This window comes from Drosophila grimshawi, unplaced genomic scaffold (genome assembly GCF_018153295.1).
Source record: "Drosophila grimshawi isolate 15287-2541.00 unplaced genomic scaffold, ASM1815329v1 contig_1367, whole genome shotgun sequence".
Taxonomy (NCBI): domain Eukaryota; kingdom Metazoa; phylum Arthropoda; class Insecta; order Diptera; family Drosophilidae; genus Drosophila; species Drosophila grimshawi.
Window position 1 is genome coordinate 915,599 of NW_025062889.1, and position 27,801 is coordinate 943,399.

A 27,801-nucleotide genomic window follows, 5' to 3' on the forward strand; every position below is an offset into this window, starting at 1 on the left:
CGATGGCCTGATATGAAAGCATTCCCCCTAGATTATCGCACATCTTGAATATATCAAAGAGCTTATGCATGCATATCAGCTCCCTCTCTTTCAGCCCCCATATGTCGCTGGTGATTTATTACAAGGAAAAATTCAAATGCATCCAGACTCCTAAAATAAATCCAAAAGTGACTGCATTGTGTGGCAGAAAGGAGTACGAGAGTAAGTGCCACATGATGGATGGTTATTTCTTAATGGATTTACAGATAATTAAATTAGGTTCAACAGCCAAAAAAAAAACGAAGAAAATTGTGAACTGAATTCGTAAATCACCCACAAAATGGGGCCAGAGGCTACTTATAAGTTGATTTGGCCTCCATGCTCAATATCTCGAAGTACATAAATATAGGTATATATATATATATATGCACCCTGGGCAGCTAAAGGTCATTGATAGTGGGTGGGGCGGGCAGTTGTACCTGACAGCAATTGGGCAACAAAGTTTTTTCATGTAATTAATCTTGTCGACCTTCTCTGGCATATGGAAATTTCACTCGCTCTTCAGAACAACAGCAACAGCAACAGCAACACTGAGAAAACAACGAAAATTTATGAAGTGTAGAAAAAAGCAAATTAAAATTGATGGAAAACAATAAAAATACAAAATGCGGGCACAAGCACGGTCATGGGTGAGAAAATAAAACAAAAAACGCTTTATTTGGTAGCACTTCAGATCGGTTGTAGAACGATAGAGCGAGAAAGAAAGGTGTGATGAGGGGCAGTAAAGTTTATGGTGGGGGTTGCGCGTTGGGGGTTGGGAGTGGGGAGTGGGGAGGCGGTCATAAAATGCGGTACTCGGAAACTGTAATTGCAGTCACCGCAGCGAGTTTATATTGTAAAATCAATCGAACCACATGAATGCACATTTAACTTTGACACTTTGACTGCGCCCATAATCGATTCGGGCTGCCAAAGTGTGCGGTAGGTGTGGGTGTTGCTGTGTATGTGTGTGTGTGTGTGTGTAAGTGTAAGTGTGTTTGTGTGTGTGTTCGCCAAGGTTGTCAGAGTATGTAAAATCAATTTCTGGTCTTGTGAGCAACGGTATAACATCTTCTGTACCCTTTTAAGGGCTCAAGGCAAAACATTCTTTTGTGACTTGCTGATGCCCCAATAGTCAACTTGGCATCTAAGCACATAGTATATAAATATATACACATATATATATATATATACATGTTTATATATATGACATTCCACCTGCTAACAATTTGGCATATTTCTGATTGCTTCGCTTGTTAAAAACCGTTTAGAGCTTGAAGCTGTTCACCTGTCACAACCCAACAAAACAAGAACAACAACAACAAAAACAGCAAAAATAAAAATAATAATATCAGGCCAAAAGATGCACGTACTCTGTGTGCATATATGGTCGGGGTGGGGAGGGGCACTATGTGTGTAAGTAATGCTTATATCGTCAAATTCAACATAAATGGCTAACGCTAATAGAATTTATAATGAGAGCGCACCTCAAGTCGCGTGTGTGTGTCGACATCTCTTCAGCTTTTCATAATTGGCCCAGAGCACAGGAAACCAACCCAATTCGAAAAAAAACAAGAAAATTGTTTTTTTCTGTCAAATAAGTCGTTGCTGCTTGTTGGCAATGTTACCGTTGTTGTCCTATGCCATTGAATAAAAATCCAAAAATATATATATTTTGCCAATTTTTCAGTTATTCAGTTAACTTTGTACGGGGGTGTTACTTTAATGGCATCTTACTTGGCAGATTAGAACGCCTCTTAATAAAATTATTGCTAAGAGGATTTCATGGACTTTTAAGTACTGCTGAAGATGTGCGAATATTTATAAGAATTCTTGAGAATTCTCGCTTAAGTAAAGGTGTATGTTTTTTTAAGTCCCGCAAAACGAGCTGCGTAAAATGAACAAGTGAGTATACTGTAGTTGAGACAGCTCTACTTGGAGATACCCTGTGCACAGCTAGTAAATATATTCTAGACTAGATAATTTTAGTTTATTAAATACCAATATGAATTTTGATTGGGAAAATCTCAATTAGTTGTAATTAATTTGTACAGTTGATTAATAGCAAGTCTGGTATATAATATGCCAGTAAGAATGCAAAACTCTTACAATAGTCTCTTATTGCTATCGGGAAACGATTTGGGTCGATAAATAAATTAAGGAATAAATAATAAATTAAGTGATAAATATTCCAAATTTTGAGTCTCTAGCTTGTTCATATTGACAGAAGGGCGGACATAACTAAATTCACTCGGTTTTTGAAGTTGTAGATGTTCCCGTCTGCTCGTTACATACCCTTGCTGAACTTCATTAATTTTAATTGGATTAGGCCACACAAATCACATACTTAAATGTTATTACACCCATAATTCTTAATTTAGGTACTTACCTATAGATGGGTTTCACATTTCCCTCACGATACCAAATAACGATTTGAACTTTATCGGCGATCATTGTGCCGGGCATTAGATCACAAGGCAGAGCCACCTCTGAACCGACAGCTGTGAGCACCTCCGATAGAGGACCTGCAAAGAGAGATAATTAATATTGGAATTGACTTTGTCTTTCAATTATAAATAATACATGAAATTCAATACAACTGACATACGAAATTATAATAAAATGCTACAGCTGTAATTTGTATAAATATTCGCTTCGTTGCTGAGGGCATAACTTAATTGAAATATATGTGAACTTTGACATTGTGCGTAAGCCTTCTTTGTGTAGAAGTGTGTGTTGCTGTTGTTCTGTGTTGTAGTTGTTGTGTTGTTGTTTGGCGTGTTCCCTAAGCACGCGTTTGAATACTGTGCTACATTGCTATAACCATAAATTGACTGACAGCTTGATTTCCTTTGATGATAAGACTGGCGCTGAAAAGGGGTAACCAAAGCGTGGTCTGACTGCAATTAACACTCAGAGAAAAACTTGGGTATTAAAGTCGTATTCAACTCCTGACTATTTTCTTCAAGTTTCAGGTAGAATTCGATCAATTTTTAATGACAGTAAATTAAAGTTAGGACGCAATAGAATTTAAGCAATTTTATCCTAGTAGAATTTGATTTTTCAATAGATATAAATCTTAGTTCATTAAGGACCATATTATCATTACGAGCATTGATTTTTAAATACTGACACGATTAATTCAAGAAATTGAGCATCTCGAATCTTGAATATCTTACTCCAAGTAAGCAAATGGCAATCATACTCAGCTAATTACAAAACAGTTTTCAGTTTAGTGATTTTGGGTCGAACAAACATTACTCAAGGAATATCGCATTCTTTTGCCACTTTGTCTGACTTGTGACAATTTTAGTATTTGGATTTTCTCAGTGCAGATATAGAGTCGACATCGCTGTCAATTTCTTCGTTGTCATCATCATCACCAACGACATCATCATCATCTATGCATCTACGAAGACTGCTACGTGTGGCAGTGTCAATGCACAGCGCGAGTGTGGCGCCTCAACTTAAAACTCAGTCGTCTCGCGACGTGGTGTCGACATCGATGGCTTCTTCTTCTTCTTCTTCTTCTTCACCATCATCTGCCCCACCCTCTTAGTTGGCGTCGCGCTGTGCGTGTCGTCCCGCTGTGGAGCGGAATGAGTCCGACTGGCGACCGGGCAATTAGTTGTTGCCCTCAGTGTGACTCTACGGCTGGGAACTGGGAACTTGGAACTTGGAACTGGGTGTAGCTTTCAACCGATTTTGGACAATTGTAGCGATATTGTTTATTGTTGCTGCCTCTTTAATTTCCAATGTTGATTGGGTGTTTGGTATTATCGAAGCATTTGTAATTATACAAATTATATTTTTCATATTACCAACAATGGCAATGGGCGTGTTTTGTACGTGCCTATATGTGACATGAGCTTCCCTCTCACCCCTCCCCGTCCCACACAAACACTCTCTCTCCTTTGTTGCTTATCATACATTTATGTCAACAGTTTTCGATTTTCGGGTTTTTGTTTGCATTGCTGTTGAGCTTTTAAAAATATTAGTTAACATTTATATCTATTGAGTAGATTATGAAAATACAACATTTCTTTCCGGCTTTTGTCGTTCGCAGCAATTCAATTAAATTAATGCATTTTTATTTCTCATAATTGGCGTTATATTCGATATATGTATGAAAGAAATGTAAACTTTTCGCTTAACCCAAGCAACAGATGAACCAACTACTAGTCAGCTAACCAAGTTATTGCCATGCCCCGATTAATTGTTGTAATAATCACCAAACGTAACAAGCTTTGCATATGAAATTAATTCGCCCTGGGAATGAAGTTACAGCGGGCAGGGCAGTGGGTGTGGGTGGGGGTAGATGGAGGCAAGATTATTATTAGCTAATGAATATTCGTGCCTGGAATGGAATGTTGTGGAATGAATTGTTGTGGCTACCTTTGTCCATAATATAATGAATTTCAGCCTGCAATGTTTATTGAAAAATTGTACTGGAAAAAAAACTTGGATGTTAAAGTGAACCAATAAAAGTAATTGGAATTTTTGTATATAAGTTGTTTAATCTGTTAAAATGTGAAGATGGTTTTTGATTTTAAATTTAGAAGCCCTGCCAAGTATGATAGAAATTCTTCAAGTAGAACGCAAATCAAGCTGAAAAGGAAAACCCATTTTAATAAACCCAATTGGATATGAACTTTGGATATAAGAACGCGCAATCCTATACATCAATTTGATTGGGAATCGAACAATCTTCCTGGTTTTACCATCTGTTTCACATTCATTCAAAGCTCCGCTAACAAATGGGTGCAAACATTACAAGAACATGAGAAATGGGCATGGCCATTAGTTATAGCCGATAGACGAAACGAACAAGATGTGTCAAATCAGTGTAACAAATCGAAGGCCTCTCCAACAACCAAACCTCCCTCCTTCCCTCCCCCCACTAGAATTTCTATTACCACTTATCCAATGAATGGCGCCAAAAAAAAAAATATATATATATGGAAAAGAAAAAAATATGACCGCAATTTTTGGGTATTGAACGAATGATTTAATTCATTGAGGGCAAATGCAATTTGTTTTGGCTTCACTGGCGGGAAATGAGGTCAACAGATCAAAGCGATAAAAATTGGTGCTGCAGCCAAAAATGCGTTACGGATGAAGACGACGGGGCTTTAGTCTGTCGTCCGTCATCTGTTCAATTGTTAATTGCAATTTGGGGTTAACAAATGTTCACACACACACAAATTGAAATCGAAATTCGAAATCGAAATGGAATGGAAATTGAATGTTCATTCAAATGATGCGTTGCGAGCGTTTTGCAACTTGTCATCTGTTCATCTGTGGGGAGGTCGTGCGATCAATTTGAAGCGGAAATTAGACGACAACCCATTCAACATATTCCAACGTACCCCAACCCCAACTCCCCACAGCGGGTAGATTTATTGTCACACGCGATGAATTAGACGCATTGATGATTGAATGAATGTCAGTGGAGAGTGCATTTCAATGTTGTGTCGCCTCGTAATGTGTTCTTAACTCTAGTGATCCCATTTGATCTGCTTCAAGGCCCGCTTTTCTTTTCTGTTTTTCTTTTTGTTTTTGTTTGTTTTTTTTATTAGCCAATATTTTGACAAATTTTGTGGATCCACCCTAAAAACCAGTCCACCCCAATACAAAACTGTCGAGCAGTCTTTTGCTGACGGACACTTGGCTGCTAATGGCGCATGCAACAAATTTCTCTGCATGATGTAGGCTATAATTAAGCGAGCGACATGTTGTTGCCCCAGCAGAGAAAAAGATGTTTTGTGCCCGATGTTTGTCGCCTCATAATTGTGCCACTTAATGTGGGCGTCAACATGTTGCGACCGACTTGTTCTCGATTCAGTATAACATGCACAATATTGTATGCAACATGAGGAGTGCTTGTGGTAGGAGTTTTAACACTTTGATAACACATTCAGGGGGGTGCCACAAAAAACTAAATTTATGAACTCTGAACAGCAATTGCATGAAATTCTTGAAATTGAGTGAGAGAACCTACCGTATACACATCGAAATAGTGCTTTTTGAGAGAAAGAGGGGAAATGGTTGATTGAAGAAGTTTGCTTCATTCCTTTTAAGCAACTCAAAATGCAACTTGCAACCCCACTTCTCCATATATATAACCTTTTTATTTGATCTTTGAAGCCATTTGTTCAGCTCATTTACTGAACGCTTGGCCAAACAATCTATGGCTAAGTGCAGAGCAATTATTCAGTCAATCAGTCATTCAGTCAATGATTTTCTCTGCCACCCCTTCCCCGCTCTTGCTTTTGGCATTGTATGAACGAGTATTTATTTATTTATTTTGGCCTGCAGCTGGAAATGGAAATGAAAATATTTTGACAATCGGCTGCATGTGGCGAGCTATGCTTTAGCTCCATGTTAGTGCAACAACGAGGTAATTATTTAGATCATTTGTTTGCTTTTTGCCCCGAGGGGGCCTCTCACTGCAAATGCGAGGGCTGTTGGGGAAATGGGAAAATGTGAAAGTAGACGAGCCTCGAGAGAGCTTTTCGTCGCATTCATAAATAAGCAATAACAACAACTTGGCGCCTCTCGTTAAACAAACAACTACGCTCCAAACAGATCAGCAAATAAATCAAATAGTATGTTTATCTTTTTTCTCTTTCTGCTTTTTAACTTAAGGGACAGAAATGTTTGAAGCTGAAAGCTAAAGTGCAAACTGAGAACATCTGTAAATAAAGAGAGTATTTGATGTGCTAAATAATATATAAAGAATAGTTTTAAACGAAGAAAGTAAACATAGCATTGTTCGTGTGTGTAAAATTACATAAACTTCATCTGCATGTGATATACCAGAACTTATGTTCTACATTTTCTACAGCTCTCATATCCTCTGAGATCCACGTGTTCATACACACGTACAAACAGATCCGGATGAAGAATATATATGGGAGAATATTTATAAAATATTATAAAGGTCAACGTGATGATAAGACATGTGTGCGAGTCATTATCATTAAAGAATATATATACTTTTGTGTCTTTACGTAATCTCATTTTTGATTATATATAATTATAATAAAACGGTATCCCACTTCCAAGAGAAACAATCTGTACTCCTCCTTATAAAGTTAACAGATAGAAGCTCTGTTTCTTCAGTCTTGTGCGATCTGTGCTCATTTAAAGTACTAAAATATTCAAGCCGAAATGCTGTTTCAATTTATTTGCACGGTGTTCCTATTATGCATATCTGTACAAACAAGTGGAGGGGAATGTGTTCGAAAAGATGAGAAACTGTCGTATATATCTCTTAAATTTGACAACAACACAGAAATACGTCTTCAGATCAAGGATATCGGCAGCAAAGTTGAGCAATTGCAGCTCGAAGAGATTAGGTTTGTATTGGAAACCCGACTTGTATTTCAAAAACATTTGAAAGATTCTTATCACCACATTTGCAGGCTAGAACTGAATCGTCAGAGCGAATTGCAGAATCGTCAGATCGATTTGCTGAATGAGCTTAAGGGTAAACTCAATGAGTTGAGTGAGAAATTCAATAAGTCGATAAGCTTGGCACCAATTCAGTATCCCAGCAGCTGTGCAGAGGCTGCAGCTGGAAGTCGTCGTAGTAACGTTTATCAGATCGTCGTGCCCAGCTATAGTCAGTATCCATTTATCGTTAGTTGCGATGAGAAGACACAGGGTGGGGGATGGACAACGGTGTTGAGGCGTCAAGATGGAAGTGTGGATTTCTTTCTCTTCTGGGAGAACTACAAAAAAGGATTCGGAACTTTGACTGGCGAGTTTTTTATAGGGCTGCAGAAGCTGCATTTCATGACCAAAGCTGCTGATCAAGAACTGCTTATAACTATGGAGGACTCCAAAGGACAACGTAGGTTTGCAATGTACGATCGATTTGCAATCGGAGGCGAAGAGGAAGCGTACAAGCTGACCACATTGGGCAAATACTCCGGAGATGCGGGCGATTCGTTGCAAGTTCATGTGGGTCAAAAGTTCTCAACACGGGATCGCGATAACGATTCAGCTGACAAAGGCAGTTGTGCTGAATGGCATACGGGAGCCTGGTGGTACAGTGCATGCCACCGCAGGTACTATTTACCTACCTATTATAAATGAGAAATATAATTCTAATTTACGCATATATTTGACAGCAATCTGATGGGAACATATAATGATACCACAACTACCAAAGGCGTTCTTTGGCATTCTTCTACAGGTACACCTTCCTCATTAAACCGTGTGCAGATGATGATAAGGCCTAGATCTGATTGAAGTAGTAGGTGAATAGTTTTGGAAATCTTTGGGTTATTCCTAATCTGCTCAGAGAAAAAGCATATTTTAATCAATAATATATTCTTGATTCAAGTACGAAATATATCACATATGAACAGAGTTCTAAAAATCTTAATTCAATAATATATTCTTATATTTAATCCAGTTATTCTCGAATAAATAGCCTTGCACCAATTTGTACATATATATTTCAATATATATATATATAAATATCATATGCTGGGAACAGTGTCATGACAGTACTCCATATACAAGCGGACAGACAAGCGGATAAGGCCAAAGCGGATAAAAATGATTCCGTTGGCCTGTATAAATAATGGAGTACAAATTATTGAAGTAAAATTAAAGGAACAGCCTTTATTTTTATTCTCTTTGACATCAACGTGATATTTAAATAAGTAAGATATTAAACAACGCTACGTATGAGTAATTTTCATAATATATGCAACTTTCCTAAGTACAATACCTATATATTTAAAACATCTGTTGGATATTTAAATAAAATTCTGCATTAGGGAGCTGCTTTACTTATTCCTTTACGAACATACAAAGTCTTCGTAGTAGCGTCTACATCATCATAATCATCATCTCAGGGTACTCAGGGTTGAAGGTGAACAACTATTATGCATCGTTCCACTTTGGAAGGCACATTGGGAATTCGTTGGAATAGATAAGATGAATCGACAAAAGTGTGCGCGTCATTATCATTAGAGAATATATAATAATATTTAAACGCATTTTTGATTAAATATAAATAAAATAAGTCGTTGCCAAGAGAAGCAATCAAAAACAAAGAGATATAAGCTCTGTTTCTTCAGTCTTGTGCGATCTGTGCTCATTTAAAGTACTAAAATATTCAAGCCAAAATGCTGTTTCAATTTATTTGCACTGTGTTCCTATTATCATATCTGTACAAACAAGTGGAGGGGAATGTGTTCGAAAAGATGAGAAACTGTCGTATATATCTCTTAAATTTGACAACAAAACAGAAATACGTTTTCAGATCAAGGATATCTGCAGAAAAGTTGAGCAATTGCAGCTCGAAGAGATTAGGTTTGTATTGGAAACACGACCTCAAACCCCGTATTTCAAAAACATTTGAAAGATTCTTATCACCACATTTGCAGGCTAGAACTGAATCGTCAGAGCGAATTGCTGAATGAGCTTAAGGGTGAATTTAAAGAGTCGGCAACGAAACAGATTCGTCAGAATGATTTGCTGAATGATGTGATAAATAAACTCAATGAGTTGAATCAGAAATTCGCTAAAGGGACAGACTTGGAGAGCAAAATTGACTTGAGCAGATCAGAACAGAATCGTCAGATCGATTTGCTGAATGAGCTTCAGGGTGAATTTAAAGAGTCGGCAACGAAACAGATTCGTCAGAATGGTTGGCTGAAAGTGAAATTGAATAAAATTACAAGTTTGGAAAGCAAAATCGACGAGTTGAGGGAGAAATTCAATAAGTCGATAAGCCTGCAGCCAATTCAGTTTCCCAGCAGCTGTGGCGATGTGCAGGCTGTGAATCGTCGTAGTGGTCTTCGTCAGATCGTCGTTCCCGGTTACAGTCTGCAACCGACTTACGTTAGTTGCGATGAGGAGACACAGGGTGGGGGCTGGACAACGGTGTTGAGGCGTCAAGATGGAAGTGTGGATTTCTTTCGCTTCTGGGAGGACTACAAAAAAGGATTCGGAGCTTTGACTGGTGAGTTTTTTATAGGGCTGCAGAAGCTGCATTTCATGACCAAAGCTGCTGATCAAGAACTGCTTATAACTATGGACTTCAAAGGACAACGTAGGCTTGCAATGTACGATCGATTTGCAATCGGAGGCGAAGAGGAAGCGTACAAGCTGACCACATTGGGCAAATACTCCGGAGATGCGGGCGATTCGTTGCGATCGCATGTGGGTCAAAAGTTCTCAACACGGGATCGCGATAACGATTCAGCTGACAAAGGCAGTTGTGCTGAATGGCATACGGGAGCCTGGTGGTACAATGGATGCCACGACAGGTACTATTTACCTACAGATTTGATTAATGAGCAATATAATTCTAATTTACGCATATATTTGACAGCCATCTTATGGGAAACTATAATGATAACACATTTGGCAAAGGCGTTATTTGGGCCACTTCTACAGGTAACTCTTCCTCATTAAACAGTGTCCAGATGATGATAAGGCCGAAGAAAGAATGAAAGAGAAGCTTAATGCCTTGCAACGCTTTAATTTTCTTTGGTCTACGCAGAAAAATAAACATCTTGAATTAATAATATTTTTTGTATGCAATTTGAAGTTCAATTATTGGGAAGATATGACAAATATGACTTTAATGGCTTTAATGATCTGCTTAATGTTAGAAAAGGAGAACAACATAATTTTTTGTTTTACCTTTGTGGCACTTGCAACGTTTGGATGGCTTTTATGTATTGACTTTTGTGTTCATCATGAAGTCAGAAGACAAAATTCGTTCTCAATATATTAAAAAGTAATTTGTGATTTATAAATCAATGGATAATGTGGCACAAATAGGAAATGTTTTGCTTTCAAATAAAATTAACTTATATATTTCCCCAAAGAATTGATATTGTCTTTGTGCCACACATGTCAGCACCTTAGTGGCAACAAATTGGCAATGACTCAACTGAATGCTCCTTATCCCTGGATCCCCTACCGGTTTAAGTAGGCGCCACTTGACAGTGGCAATACGGCAACAGCAGAAACAGAAGGACACTCAATGACTCTCTCCCTTTCTCTTTCTCTCTCTCTCTCTCTCTCTCTCTCTCTCTCTCTCTCTCTCTACTCGAAATGTGCCTCTCGGGCCATCTGCAAGTGAACAGAGACATTTGCGATTCAAGTTGTTGGGCATTTATGGCCCGCCTCTGTTCCGTTCTCGACTTTTGCTGCTGTCATTTTATTTTTGTATTTTATATTTCTGTTGTCGTTTATTTGACTTTGAGCCAAAGTCCCTGGCCACCCTACGCACCCCCGCTCACCACTCCTCCCCTCTCTCGCGCTTCCTCTGTTCCTGTTAAGAAGTTTACTCGTTGTCGTCGATTTAAGCTTTAATATTTCCTGCAGGCACATTTGTCGACTTTTTAGGGCCTACCCCACCAAAAACAACAACAACAACATCAAAGCATGTTGGCGGAAGTTCCAATTGCTTTGTCTCCCCCCTACCCTTGCACCCCTCTAAATACAATTGCGATTGCTTATGGCCAAATGACGTTCCAGTGACAATCTCACCTAAATTAACTCCAAAATTAGCCAAGTGCTTCATGAGATTTTCTGGGGCTTTCAGATAAAGTGCCTTTTGAACGCCTTATGCCGGCCAGGGGAAGTTATAAAATAAGGAAAATATTGTGTATGTCTACATATATACATGTGTGTGGGTGTGGGAGACCTTTTAGCAATTTTATTGGATTTTCATTGGATTGAGTTTGAGCATTTTTTTATGCATAAGACTCCTTGTGCGTTGTGCGAGGCTTCCTATCAACGCCAAAGGTCCGACTTATAATATTGCTAGATGGCATTTGAATTCAAAATTGAAAAAGGGCAATTAAATTGTATGAAAGGGTAAGTTTGGTACGGTTAGACCCCAATTAGATCAACTGTAAAAAGTATCATGTTTTACAAGTGGCGTGTCAAGTCTGGGTCACATTAATCATCCGCAGTTTATTTATTTATGCACTGAGAAAAATTATGTGTTTTTGATCAAAGATAAAATATCAAAAATGTACTTCTATGGAATTAATTAAATTCAAATCTATTCAAATTCTTTTCAAGGAGAATTTCTATTCTATTAGAAATGCAAAAGAAAAAAATGTAACGTCTAGTTGTTGTTTTCTTTTTCTTTTATTTGTTTAAGTGTATAAGCTTGGGTAATAGTTCTGTATATATTTTATTTATAACAAGCTGCTAGTTGCGTTAATCTATGTTCAAAAATCTTTGTGCGCGCGCAGCAAAACTAATTTTATGATGGATTACCTGCGTGTGCACCACCCCTCCACCACCCGCAACCCTTTCCCTTTGGCCAAACAGCGCAGGTGAATATCAATTGTAAGTAAAAAAATATTGATATCGTATGTTTGCCAGTTGGTCGCCAGACTGGGTTCCACTGTGCTGCACTTATCGCGTCCGCTACGCTGTCCATCAAATGCAGCACCGCATGAGGCTCGCCACGCTTATCGCACACACACTCGCACTCATACTCACGAGAAGTTCAAGTTGTAGCTCCTTTTGCGCTAATAGAAACCTCAAAGTGCATTTTCCATTGTTGACATTTGTAAAATGCAAACAGAACACGCAAAGGCGATAGATACGGACGGATACGGACGCGGATATGTTGAATGAAACCCGGTTAGAGACATCACTCAAAGTGATTAGATCACAGTGAGAGCACAGACGAATGGAATGGAATAGATAGAGTAGAATAGATAGATAGATAAGTAAGTTAAGCCGCTTTTCGGCGCGGGCTCCATAGAAGTTCAGCGAGTTCCTTCTCCCCCTCTCTCAGCCTAACATATGTGGGAGCTGTAATTAGTTCGATTTTATTGCCCAAAATGGGCAGGGTTAGGGCAAGACGACTTGTTTTCCTATTTAGACCCCATTTGCTCGTTCCCGTTTTTCTTTTTTTTTACGATATTGACACTAGAAATCGTGACTTTTTCATTATGAACGGGATTTACACGTGTTTATGGCCGTGCCCATAAATGGGTTCGGAACACACTTCTCACAGTGGGGGTCATAGTTGGTCCTTTGTCGTCGAGTTGAGTTGAGTTGAGTTTAATTCACTTTACTGCAGTTCGGGGTAAGTTGGTAAGTAAGTCGCAAATTGTCGTTGCAAAGCTTCAGGTTGTACAAAGCACTGGCCCCAGACAGTCCATTAAGATCTGTTTGGAACTCGAGGTGTTGGCCTGTTTCTGTCTATGCTCTCTGTGCTGTCTGTGTGGGCTGGCATTGTTGTTAAATGGAAGTTTGCTTTGGAGTGTATGTATATGACACCTTCTGACAAATTGTTGCAATAAAATGTCCAAGTGTGCTGCGTGTTGTGCCCTCGTCTAAACTTTGTTAAGTTGTGACAGCCATCAATGTTTGAAAGTTGATACACAGTAAAAAACAGAAACACTGAAGTGATGAAATATACTGGGTATATGATATATGAGCATTAGAAACTACATTATTATTGAATTTGGGTGCCAAGTGTAGTTTAAATGAGAGAGAGAGAGAGAGAGAGAGAGATAGAGACAGAGAGGGAAAGTGAGAGGGAAAACAGTCAAACTAAATAATATCAGCGTTTATTTACAGTTAATTAAATTTGTGAATAATTTATAGCTGCAAATGAAATAATTAGATTTTTTTAATACAATTTAATAATTATAATTAATGCAACAAATTTGGCTTAAAATGTACATCTTTGTGTAACAAAATATAATCACCTTAAGATGAAGTACAATTCATTTTAATATAATTGCATTAAAGTCCAAATGTGATCAGAAATTGAATTGAGATCCATATTTTTTCATTGTGCGAAGTATGGCTAAGGTTGTGCATGTTTTAGATATACATATCTATCTTTTTTTGGGTGCTGTCTAGGCGTTACTTGCTGCTTATGGACTAATTGTAAAGCAACATGAAATTCATGCCGCATCAAATTAGCTCTGCCAGCCACGTTGAGACACGTTGGCAAGCACGGATGAGGATGGCGGGGCGGGGGCACACTTTGAGCCAGAAAGAAGATATTATGTAAAATAATATATAATTTTGATAGCACCCAATTTGAGCCTGTCATAACAAATGTGCTGAAACAAGTCCTGAATATGTATAACCAGCCAACAAAACACAACACAACACACCACTTCACCCCACCTCACCCCAGCTCTAGACACGCAAAGAAAATTTACCAATGAGCAAAAAAAAAAAAAACGAGCTCACAAGGAGAACAGCAACAACAATCACAAGAGCGGTAAAAATGAGCCTCCAAAAAATCGATATATGTAAAAAATGTTTGCATGACTTTAGCAAATTTAGCAAAGTTTTTTCTCTTTTTTTTCTTTTTTTGCAGGGCTCTGAATCCTGGCGAGCCTGCTCGTCCTGACGGCTCGTTGGGCCTGCCCAAATAAAGCTTCATTGATATGAAAAATATCTTTTAAATGCCGTAAAGCAGCTGTGAGGGGCGGTCGAGAGAGACAGAAAGAGAGAAAGAGAGGGAGGGGGCCGGCCTTTTGCAAAGAGCGCGGCGAAAACAACGCTCATAAAATTAATATGATATAATAAAGAAAAATTTGCAAGCTGCCAAAACCATAACGATTGATTCTGAATTATAGCCCGCAGCGCAAAAGGGGAGTAGGGAGTACGAAGAGGGTGAAATGGAGATGGAGATGGAGTGGCGGGGCAATGGTTCCGCCTTCAAAGGCCACTTTGCCGCAGCAATATGTTTTGGTGGGGGCTCTAAGCGAGACCGATTCGAATAAATAACACGGCTACTAAACATAAAATCAAATATGTTGCGCCAAAACCATAACCAAAGAATCCCAAAAAAAAAAAAAAAGGCAGCCGAAGAGATGATTCTGGTGGCAGACGTGGCCGCAAGGAATTTTTGGTAGGGATTAGTGCGCCACTTGCTCAACGCAAAGGGTGTGGAGGGGCGAGGAACTAGAACTCGCACTAGTACTAGGGGGTATGTCAAATTAATCACGGCATTGTTCAGCGCTTTTCAAAATAATAAATACTTCAGCGCTACTATCAAATAAATTACTCAAAATCATTTCATTTCACTATCGCTGAGACAAATTCGTTGGAATGGAAAGCAGAGATAGGGAAGCCGGGAAGGAGGGAAGGAGGGAGGGAGGTAGGGAGGAGAGGATGCAGTGTGTGTGTTTGGACAGTTTTCAACATTTGGTTTCAGTTTTCCCTCCCCCTCTGCCTTTGTCCGTTGTCATGCGTTTTGTGTGTCAACTTCAAATGAAACTGAAATGTCTGGGGAATTTGTAGATCATTAATAATGTCGCACACAAAACAGCAACAGAAACTACAAAAAAAAATAATAACACAACTACAACAAAAACGCATAGGGCCACTTAGGAGCCATGAATGGGCGTACGACTGGAGCGCAGCAGTTGTCAGCGGGAATACCAAAAATATATACAGACAAACATACGCAATAAAAATGCCAGGGTGAACCCAAGAGCCTCGTCGGCTGGGGCATAAAATTGGAATGGCAAAAATTAATCACAGCTGGAGGAATGAATGAAAAATACAATCGCGGAGAAGAGATACCTTTTTATTTTTTGTTTCTTAGTACGTGTGCGTGTACATAAAAATACGCAAATAGAATATATATGTGAGGCAGAGATGAGATCAGCTGTTGTTTGTATTCCCCATGTGGATTGTGCGTGACGAGACCTAGATTTTATTTGAGCTATATTTATATATTTGGGTTATTATCAATCAGATCGAGTGACACTTTATGTTTCAATATTAGCTGAACAAATGCAGATCTTTTAGAATTTATAACTATATATATTCAATATACATTTAAATTTATATCTGTCATATGATAATTAAGCATACAATCAATAAAATTTAAATCTCAATAAGCTCGAACTTCAAGGACTTTTCTCTTTGTCTATCTCTTTTATTGCTGAAACTTCAATCATTAGGTCAACAATCAATTTATTTCCCTCAATCATTCGCATTTCTTATTCAATCTGTTATCATCAATATAATCAATACTCGTGCAATCCTTAAGCCCTTACATCCGTCTATCCCAATCTATATCAATCATAATATTATTGAACATATAATAAATCATAGCTTAAACTTCGGTCAATAAATCCATTTCGAATCTGTATCAGTTATCATCAATATTCAATCAGCTCGATTTTCGAGCAAACAAACAATTACACTTCAATCAAATTTCTTGCTGAATCAGGTATCATCAATATAATCAATACACGTGCCATATTCAGACATAACCATCCGTCTATCTGTCTGTCAGTTGAAACGTCTCTCAATCGAGCAATTATCTTAACTCACAAGCTTGATGTTCTCATCGGTATTTGTTGCGTATTTTTAGGAACTCCATGGCATTTTTAAGCCCCAGCGATTTATGTGGAATTGAAACTAAATTCATGTGCATATTTATGTTGGGGTTTTTCATTTCACTTTTCTCGTTAAATCCCGACGCTCCCTGCCTCCCAGCCTCCCTCTCCTCCCACCCCTCTCTCTCTGTCACAACACTTGCAAACTGGCACAGCAATTTTCCATTTTCGTATTCACTTTTTTCAGTTTTGTTCTCCTATTATTATTTCGTTCTCGTTGCATTTCGTTTTGCTTTTGTGTTCTTGTTTTCATTGGGGAGTTTTTTCTATTTTTTTTTTTTTTTTTTTGGCATAGCGGCCACTTCCGCCCCACGTTTTGGCTTTGTTTTCGTCTGGCGGCATGGTTTTTTTAACGCTGCACTTGGGAGAAGAAACTAAAATTGGGGGCGAGGAGTGGAAAAGGTGCCCATAAAATATTTCGTGTGCATCTCTTGCTTTGTTTGCGTTTAATTTGGAGCGAGAAATGTCAAAAAGTTACACAAAATTGAGTAAACAAACTATAAAAGTAGATTATGCCGACTTATAAACATAAGCTAAGCGACACACCATTTAAATATACATATATATATATGTATATATATAGGCACACATATATCTCAAAGTGGGGAAAACAGCTACCAAATATGCAAATTTGATATAGTAAAGTGACGAATATAGATATATAAGTCAACGCTGCAAACTTAATTAACAAATGCCGCCTTTTAAGATACTTTTCAGTTTTACAGTTTTTAGTTCTGGCCCCAAAAAAAAAACAAAAAAATAAAAAAATGTAGAAATATATATGCATTAAGTGCTCATGAATATTCATCGGAAACGACGAACACAAAACACTTGATGAAGTCATAAATTTTCCGACACTGTCGTTTTTTTTTTTTTTTTTTGTTAAATATGCATGAAAATTAAATTCGCCTTTTTGGCTGCACACAAGCTGATATTTAAATTTTAGATGGAGCAGATATGTTTTATTGCCAAGCTCTGTCAGTTTTATGTTGCGAGTTGATTTGTACATATATTTTATATCATCTTAATTGAGGGAGAGAGGAGCGATGGCGCACAGGAAATATAGAGCGTCAAAAATTTGGCCCTGTATAATTTGTATATATCAAACGCAGTAGGTTGGTTGCTTTTCTATGTGACAAGATTGATGAATAGATAATGCGACTGATAAATCTCCATTACGCAGCAGTATCCTTTTATTTTGTGCTGCCTGCCTCGGCTCCGCTGAGAGTTAATTTTGGAAGACAATCTGTCGATATTTGGCCGTGTCATTGTCATCCTTAGCAAAGGTGATTTGTGGAAACGCCTAACCATCGATAAAATGCCAGCAAGCAACTTCTGCTTCTTCTCCATTTGTCAAGGTAGGCGACTGCCAGATTGTGATTGAGAATCGTAGAGTAGATGCCATAAAATAGTCTTCGATTGATTGCCATCAATGATGGCATTTTAACCAAATCACCACGCTCATTTACAGCAGATGTCTAACTGACACAAACGTGTCATCGTTAAACTGGTCAACAGCACAGCCATAAACTTTGCCATCTCTGCAACTAACTGAAAGGTGTCGTCTCTGAAACCAATTGTTAACCATTAGGCACATAAATGGATTTATAGTCAGGTCAAGTGTCACGACAACCATTGAACACACTCAAAGTGCAGCAGACAAAAATTAACACATCAGTAATAAAGTGTGCAGCATTGACACAAGAAAACGAGTGAGAATAATAAATATATTAACCCAATTAATCAACATAAACCCTTTCAAATTGATTTACATATGCAAAGAATTATTAAAAGACCTAATTAAAAACAAGTACGCATACACATACACAAATATACACATGCTATTTAGGTATATGTTCTCAATAAAAAAGGAATTATTATAAAATCACTTAAACATGAGAGACCCAGTGGCGAAATTGTTTTTTTTTTTTTTTTGGAGGAATGGAATCTAGTATCGATTTCTTTAAGTAAGCAAAGCAGACAATTTGCTTTTCATACGACGTATGCATAGAGGAAGAGACAGAGACAGAGAGAGAGAGGGAGTGTGAGAGAGAGAGAGATAGAGAGAGTGGTACAGAGGAGTTAGAGCATAGTAAAAGCATTTCAAGTGAAAATAAATAGTACGAGGCAGTGCCGAAGAAGAACAACTGGCAAGAAGAACAACAAACATCAAAGGAAGCAACACACACATGCACACACAGATACTAAAATACACCCACACTCACATACACAAACACACACACACACATTCACATAGGTAGACAAAATCGCTTATGCAGGAAGCACTTTTCTTAGGGGCTCCCGCTGAGATTTTCCACGCGGCAACTGCAGCAAGGATAAGAGCTCGAGCTCTTATACTTCTCCTAGCTCGGCAGGCCCTTTATGTGTCTCGATGTGTGTGGGAACGTGCTTTCAGCATAATTCCGTATATCAGCGCATAAATAGAGCATGCCAGTGACACACAAACACACACACAAAGAACCACAGACTAATACGCATACAATCACAGTCATGGCCACATGCCGCCGGGAGCTATAGGACCAAGCTGCACTTTTCCAGTTTATTGCGGCAGGCAGCTGTCTTCTTTTTCTTCTTCTTCTTTTTCTTCTGCATCTTTGCTCAGCTATCAGCTGAACGGCGGGTCAAGTACATTAAAAACGAATGCCAAATTTGTTGAAAATCCCTGCATATGTAGGTATGTAAGCTGTGAGTGTGTCAAGAAGAAGCACATGCGGATAATCCTTAAAAGCACCCCCAAGTCAAACATCTAACTAATCATGTATGGGTGTGTGGCTAGCTCAAGAAATTGCCCGCAAGCTAGCTGGGGTAAGAGTCTTGTGAAATATGGCCTGTTCCCGACAAGTGCCGAGAATAACCCTTCCTAGACTTTAATCAACCAAAATACCTACCTCAAAACTGTATCCGTTTTCAAAAGCAATGCATTTTTGATGATAGTCTGAATTTTAAATGCATATAACATTTCAATTATGCAACAGCTCTTTTAATCTGTTGCAAATTCTAAGCTCGACTGCTACCGATTCATAAAAGCAATGGAATTTGAATCATAGTTTGCTTTTAACTTTAATTTGAACAATTTGTACATACAATTATTGATTATGATTATACATACTCTTTAAGCTTTCACTTTCAGTTTTAACTTTACGAGCTACCCTCGCACAGCGCACAAAGACCGCTTGCACGAGACCAAAGAGACCATCAGTAAGTTTTGAAAATCGAAAATCATCGAGTGCCAATTTACAATTTGCAAATCGAAAAGGGAACCCGATTCTGACTCCAATGCCAATGCGCAATCCTCATACATACCCAATTCAAATGCCGCAGGCATATGGCCAACAGGCGGCTGAAGCGGCACCGTCAAAGCCTTGACCGCATCAACACACACACACACACACCAACACACACACACAGATTCAGTGCCACAGAGAGAATCATCGAATCATGGCATGGTTTGCGAAACATGAAATGCGAACGCTTTAAAATTGAGCCCATTGATTTTTGAGTTGAACTCGTCCGTTTCGCTTGTCTCCCTGGCCACTGGCGCGAGTGTGTGTGTTGGTGTGTGTATTTGTTTTGGAAAAATATTTCTGGCTTTTCCGCAGATTCATTCATACCGCTGAGAACGTCAAAGGCACACCAATCCATTCACATTCACATTCAAATATTCCCAGCAGGATGTTTGTTGCGGGTGGGTAATTTTTCAAGTACCATGTTCCCAAATGTTGTTTGCTTAGCTTCTGACAGAAAGGGTCGGAATTTCCTATGTGTGTTTTATGGTTGTTGTTTTTTCTGCTTTTTTCTTTTTTCTTTTATATTTCCAATATTTTATTGGTACAAGAAATCAAGGATTAAAATGAGCAAAGGACGCGGCTGCTGCGTCGTATTTGCCTTCGCGCTTAGCGCCGTCAAGGATTCTGATTTCATCAGCATCAGGTTTCGCTTCTCAGCTGCTGGTTACACCCACAAAAAAATAAAATAAAAACAATTTAGCATATTTACAAATTGTTGAACAAATATTTGTCTTTCAAAGTTGGCTGCCAAAAGGAAAACACAATCCGAAGACCTCTCTGGACAACATGGAAAAAGAGCGATATTCTCGCTACGCATTTATTGAATTAATGGATTATTTCAGTGTCGAAACATCTGCGCTCTCCACACGTTTTGTTTTTTTTTCTCTCGTTTTATTATTTATTCAAAAATCCTAGCAATATTTATTTACTTGTTTTCCCACTCTTCCCTTATGTTGGTGGCTGTAAAGTTGACAAAAATAACATTTGGTTTGTCGCAATTGAAATTAAAGCCAGCGCCAATAATTAAATGGAAATCAACAATTAAATCGCAGAAATAAAATTCGTGAAATTCGATTTCGTTAACAATGCTCATTACAAAGCGCGGGTTGTTGTCAATACGAGGGGTGTTGCCAGGTTACTTTTCATTGTGCCTCAATTTTCGATGCCCTCCCTAATGGTATTTATTTATTTTTAACTGCCACTTTGCGTGTGCTCAATAAATTCATGACATTTGTTTGCTATTTTTTGATGCCAGCGTCAGGTTTAATTGTTTATTTGCATACACATTTTTAAACGAATTTTTTGTGGTTTTGTCTATACTTTTAGATGTCCGCTTATTTGCCTATTGAAAATGGGTAAAGAGGTATATGTAACAGGTAAAAGGAAGCACCTTCAAACACATTAAAAAAAATTAATTATTTAATATAATATCTGTGCTCAGGGTATCTCCAAGTCGAGCCTTCTCGACTACTGCATTCAGCCACGCTCCACTCGCTTAATCCTGTTTTAATTAAAATTTTAAAGTTATGACCTAAATCAGAAATTGCTAATACCTGAAAATTGGCCAGCTTTCGCTTTCAACGCTCGGAACTATATAATTGTCGGACACCTACTGCAACTATATAATTGTCGGACACCTACTGCAAAATAGTTCGTTGCATGATAAAATTACATTACAAAGCAAAACGCCAAAAGAAAGGCAACAATCACAGCTGAATCACAGCGGTGTACAAATACAACTACTAAGAGTAAAGCACAAAAAGCCATGTCAATTTTCTATTCCAATTGGCCAAACATCCACACAAAACGGGTGGGGGTTGGGAGTTGGAGAGTTTTGTGGCAACTACAGTTGTAGGCCCGGCTTTTTATTTTTATTGGCCACATTCATTCCAATTGCGGCTACTCACACACGTCGAGCTGGAGTGGCCACCTAAACACATGCCACAAATTGGCCAAAAAGAAAATCGAGGCACTTCTAAAAACCTTGTTGTTGTGGCTACTGTTTTTTTTTTTTTTTTGCGCATTAAAATGCACTTGTTAACAAGTAATTTGTCGGGGAATGGCAGATATTTGCTTATCGCAGCCATGAAATCAGTACAGCCAAATAAAAAAGGTTGAATATTTGATTAGATAGCCAACAACACAGAGCCTTACCAAAATAATAAAGAGAAAGGATAGCGTTTTGTATTCGAGCATATCATATAGTCGAAAAACAGTTTGAAAATTGCGGCTTGTTGGACATTCTGATGGCTGATGCTTTAGCTATAAATGGATTTGGGGAGCACTATGTATATGCATAATTGGAGTGCAGACTGAGGATGCACTTATAATTTAGATAAAGACAACTTTATGCTTGGAAATATGAAACTCACTTCCCACACATCAAATGTAAGTACTTCATAAGTCTCAAAACTTAATCTTTATTAAAGCGGGCCCTGAAACACACAAAAAGAAGGAAAAAAACACTCTCATTACGAAAACGAGGGAAAAAAACTGAAGGAAAAGTATAAGTTTAACACTTAAGCCGCTGCGAAGTCAACTTGAGCACTTGAAAAATAATACTACAATATGGTTATGGTTCTCGACAACAAGGGAACAAAAAACAATACGAGAGTCAAGTTAAATCCCCAGTGAGACCAAATCAATTTCAATCAAACAAATGCAACCGTCCGAGAAGAGAGAGGCTCAGGCATCGAAATCCACTCAAGTGAACCAATAAAAAGAAACAAGCAACAAATGAGAGCCCTGGTGAAAAAAAAAGTAAGGCATGCCGAAGTTCACATTCCCTTGCTGACTCTGAACAACCTGAAGAAATCCTTATCTAAAAACCAACCGATTGTTCCTATGAAAGCTATATCACATAGTCCATAGATTTTTGTCCACATTTTAAGTGGCAGAAATGATGAGTTTGATTTGGATAACTAGGTAAATGGAAAAGGATTAATCTTTCTGCACATTGTTCTTATCTCTGCTATATAATATAGCAGTCTGATATCGACTATATGTATTCTTGATGGGAGGAACACAATAATATGTATGTTACCTAAGTTGGTTTTGGATATCTTACTAAACAACAATGCTCACTGATCAATAAAATGTATGTAATTTATGAAGTCAGAGAGTTCTCCTTCAACGCCTCTAACTCTTCAAACTTAACGACACTATTATCATACCCTATGCAAGGGTATACGAATCATGAAGTCACAAATACCGAGGGGTGATGGCTCGAGTTTAGTGAATGAGCATCGAAGCGAGTCCGGAGGGGTATTCTTACAATGAAATTGAAATGAAATGCATGTTACAAAATAATTGAGAATAATCGAATTTAAATCACATTTGGCTGACGCTGATGATGATGAAGATAGCGCTGATGATGACTATGATAATAATGATGATCAGCTGGCGATGGCATCGATAACAACGACAACTGTTGTCAATGATGCAAGCGTTGAGGCTGGGGGGTTTCGAAGGATGGGAAGCTGTGGGGTGAGTGTCACAGTTTGTCACCAGCAGCATAAATCCAATTACACATGGCACGATTCGGCAAGCGATTTGTATGAACATTTTTAGAGCCCAGACAACCCCAACACCAAACGCAAACTCACCCCACCGCATCCACCGCAATTCAATCTGAGTCACATTTTGGATGACATTTTGTTGCTGAGTTGCAACATCGTCACCAAATCGCTTTTGCTCTATCCAAACGCAACATTACCAAACGCCGAAAAGTGCATTTCCCATTTTACAGTCCATAGTAATTAACGGTGAATGTGAATTTTGTGACTGTATTTCGATGCCAGATGTTTGACCCGAAAGGTTACGCCTCCATTTCAAAATACACATAAGTCAACACACGCACACACACACGGAGTCAGGCAAACAAAATAGTAGAATCATAGTGTGCGACGAGAGAGCAGCAAACATCCAGTAATCGAACAATTCCCAACGAGCATAAGGAAAACTAATAGCAACCCTGAGGAACCCATTGACATTCACTCGAATTTCATTTAATGTGCGTGAAATACATTGAAATTTAATGGGATAAAATGTTTGTACGTTAAAGAGTCACGACCCTGAAAGGGGAATTATTGTGTGTAGTTTTTGATCAAACTGAGGAATCTATGCATGAAAATCGATCCAGAATTATGCAGTTTAATCAAGGGTTGGAATCATTATTAAAAATAACTGGTTTTCACCTTTAAAAAAGTTATCGGCGTGGAAAGTCAAATTCGCGTTTTCTACTTTAAATGTAGTTTTGCTCTAGAGATCAATCCATGACTAAGAAGACCTCGTTTTTTCAAATCGGATCACATTTGATAAAGTTATGGCTGATTCATGCGCTCAATGTGATATTTGAAAATACTCGGCTACAGGGTATTTTCCTGTCAGTATTAAAGAACACACACACATTTTTAAAGTTACGAATCCTTATGCGACAACATCAAAATAAAAACCTGTCAAAATGTTATTCCCATTTACTTTATAATTTAACGCTTATTTTAGAAAATACAAAAAAAATAAACAAACATTTGAAATTGACTGATATACATGTGAATGTATGTATATAGAGTAGTCACTGGCAACCCCTCGATTTTCCATTGCGCACAAAAAGTGTTAATGTCTAAATTGCTTTTCTTTTTACTTCGTTTTATATTGGAGTATTTTTTGGTTACGGTTTTGGGTTTGGGCTTGGGTTGCTGTGTCTGTTTCTGTTTCGGATTCGGTTTGGTGCTGACTGTAACCCTGCGCACTTTTTACACATTTCCGTTTCCCTCAATCATTTCGACTTGTGTTGTTTTGTGGTAACGCTATTTATTTTTCAATTGAGGTTTTGACGCCGCAATTCCGTCAATGGCTGCGAGTGTTTTATTTATGCCTCCACACAGACTTTATTAGTGTGTACAATCCTGTGAACTCTGCCTACATGAACATATGTACGAGTATGTATGTATATGAAATCCTAACACTCACCTTCATCAGCTGTCGCCGGGTGTTGTTCAGCAAGGTTGCCTGGCATATTCAGTGTCAGGACAACGCCAGCCAAGGCAATCCACAGCAGTAGCTCCTTGTTCCTGTTCCTGTTCCCGTTCCCGTTCCTGTTACTGTTATTTTTATTGTTGCTGCTGCACATCGTGTGGCAATTGCGCGTTGCGGCTTTTTTATGTGCTATTTTGGAGGTGGAATCGAGTAGGAGAAGTTTTTTGCCTGCTCTCAGTCAATGATTTCGACTGGCTTATCTAACTAAACCGAAACCGTATCTCTGAATGCGTTTTGTGTATGCTTAAAGTTCTTTTTGGTATTTTAGTTTTCCATTGCGTCGAGCTGATTTTTCGATATGCTCGCCAAAATTGTTGCAATTGATGTTTGTGTTGTGTTCATCGTATTGAATTTCCATGCATTGCTCCACTTCACTCCTCTTCCTCTCTCTCTCTCTCTCTCTCTCTCTCTGTATGTCTGTCTCTGTCTGTCTGTCTGTGTGGTTCTTTTGGTGTTGTTTCAATTCGATTTGATTTGCATTCGGGTTTTACCACTGCCGTGCGCCACTGCAAATAGAAAATATTCACGAATTAGTTTTCAGTTATGCATAACAAGTGCAGAGCAAAAGCAAAATATTCAATTGCAAATGCAAATGTAAATGATATGAATCAAAGAATTTCCATTAAATTGCTATTTTCGTTGCTTTTATATTTGCTTACTTTTGCACTATTTATTAAATGCTGCTGTGGCTGCTGCCATTTGTTTTGGCTTCTCAGAACTTGGCAAGATTATAATCTAGAAAATGTTTCGATCCGATTTGCTTAATTGCTACAAATTTTCAATTAAAAACTTTTTGCCTCACTTAACAAAATCTGCACATTACAAAAATAAGCTCAATTCTTGTTATAAGCAGAAAAAAAAAACAATTTAGAATGCTCAAGTCGACAGGGCTCGTATACTAGGCACCCTAAAACCAGTTGTTCAATATGAAAATACATTTTAATTTAACATCGATCAATAATACGATTGGGCATATTATGTATCTATAAGAATTCTATATCGTTATATATGTGCTATCAGGGAAATTATTGACAAAATTCGAGATCTTATCTTATTTGCTCAGCTTCGTTAAACATTATTCCCATTCAGTGTATAACAAAGACAGATTTGCTCATTGAATATTCCTCCATGCCCCAAAAGCATTCGAAAAGAATTGAAAATTATAATTTGACACGCACATAAGCTAAGAAAATTACAAAATGCCTTCGGCTAAGCAAGCAACAAGAGACTAGCAGGTTTGTTTACCAAAAAAGCCTTTAGTAAAAATAACTCATTTGGAATGTATGACCCCCAATCTTACCCCGCTCTTCTCTCCTCTATTGTTGGCCTTTTAGTAATCATTTTGATGGCAACTATTTAAATATTAAAAATGCCTGGAAGCCGCTCTCAACGCTCCAACGACAGCCACAGCCTGGGAGCAATATATCAGATAGATTACAGCACCCGTACCATACCCCCTTCCCCTTACCCTTCCCTTTCCCGCTCTGTGCCCTGAGCATTCAAAATGACCAGGTTGCAGTTGCTGTCTCGTTAGTCTCGTTGTTGTTACCATTTGTTGTTGGTCAACAACTGCGAGGGTCGCAGTAAATAATAAATAAATAAATATTTATTTTAATATTAAACAAGAAGAATGCTGAACACGTCGCTTGGGGGACTCTGCCAGCTTTCAATATGACAACAAAAATTGACCTCAATTTTGCTTCATTCTTTTGGCTATCTTTTTTTTTGTTGCTAAGCATTCTCGTGAAGTCAACCAAAAAATATCCAAAAAAAAAAAAGGAGCAGACTTAACCAAATGGAAATGCACAAGGTAAGCACAACTTAGTCACAAGTCTCTAACACACTAAGACTAGCTGGCGGTGGAAGTGTTGCTAGGGGATTGACTGTCATTCACAGCAAAAGTGTCGTTGTATGTGTGTGGGTAGGTAAAATATTGCTTAATATGAAGTAAATACAAAGGTTTAAGTAGCAATCAGGCTTCATCGCCACATGGATGCTTCTGCCTGGTGTAATTTCGCCAGAGGCTTACCTACAATTCATCTAATAGAAGCACACATACACACTTTCGTGTACACACACACATTGACACCTTAGCGAGTCAGGAGCGGCTTGCGGTTTTCGCCTTGCTAACTAGCAAATGCTATAATTTATTAACAATAAAATAAACAGAAGAAATCCAACTAAATAAGAACGAAACTCATTAGATCATCTACCAATCTACATCATCATCTTCATCGTCATCATCGTCTTCCGATGACGATCCTTCACTTTCCTCATCGGGTATAACAATCAGGGGCACACCGTTCTTGCGCTCAAAATAGAAGAAACAAGTGCGGCACAACGGACAGCGGCGATTGATGTGCACATTGCTGCAGTAGGCATCCATGCAATTGAAGCAGAACGTGTGCTTGCACCGAATAAACACCTCATTGGTCTTGGGCATCAGGCAAATGGAACAACAGTCCGACTCGTCCCTTAACTGATCCATTTGATTATTGTTGTTGTTGTTGAGCTGTGCCATTCGATGTTGTTTTTCATTCATGATTCTCAAAATATACTTGCGACAGTTTGAGAAAAGTAGACATAGGGACAAGAGTAAAACACATGCACATGAAAAGCAGTTTACCCAGAACCATGAAATATTTTTCATTTCTTGCCTTATATAGTGATCTAATTATGAATAGCATCCATATATGAATATACTGCCTTTGTATGTATTTTATTGTCACGCTTACCTTGTGGTTTCATTATTATAATTATTTTGTTTTCTGTCTATTTTGACACAGAAAGAAATAATATACCTATAATTATCGATGCTACAAACAAAATGTGATCTTATCGGCATTGCAAATACTTTCAATTGGAAAACATATACTGAGCATACTTTTCCGAGTCTAATCTCTTTCAGGCTGCAGACGCTCCTGTGCCAATGCTAAGCTGGATCGTAAAGAAGGCTAGCGCAGAGGTAAAGCAACTACCAGCTATTAACTACCTACCGGGCAACGGGCCAACTGGCAAACTTGGCTACAATGCACGGGTTTCCATTCATAATATTA

The 27,801-nt window shown here is 38.3% G+C and overlaps 1 protein-coding gene across 1 annotated transcript in view; it reads right to left on the reverse strand.

Moving 5' to 3' along the window:
• LOC6568691 overlaps positions 1-25,171 on the reverse strand; it is a 38,680-nt gene extending 13,509 nt beyond the window's left edge. The window contains exons 1-2 of the mRNA XM_032741067.2: positions 24,680-25,171; positions 2,408-2,543 (exon numbers count right to left, since the gene is read on the reverse strand). Coding sequence (XP_032596958.1) covers positions 2,408-2,543; positions 24,680-24,839 — 296 coding nt within the window. The 5' untranslated portion in view covers positions 24,840-25,171. The remainder of the gene's footprint in view (positions 1-2,407; positions 2,544-24,679) is intronic.
• Between the last annotated feature and the right edge of the window lie 2,630 nt (positions 25,172-27,801).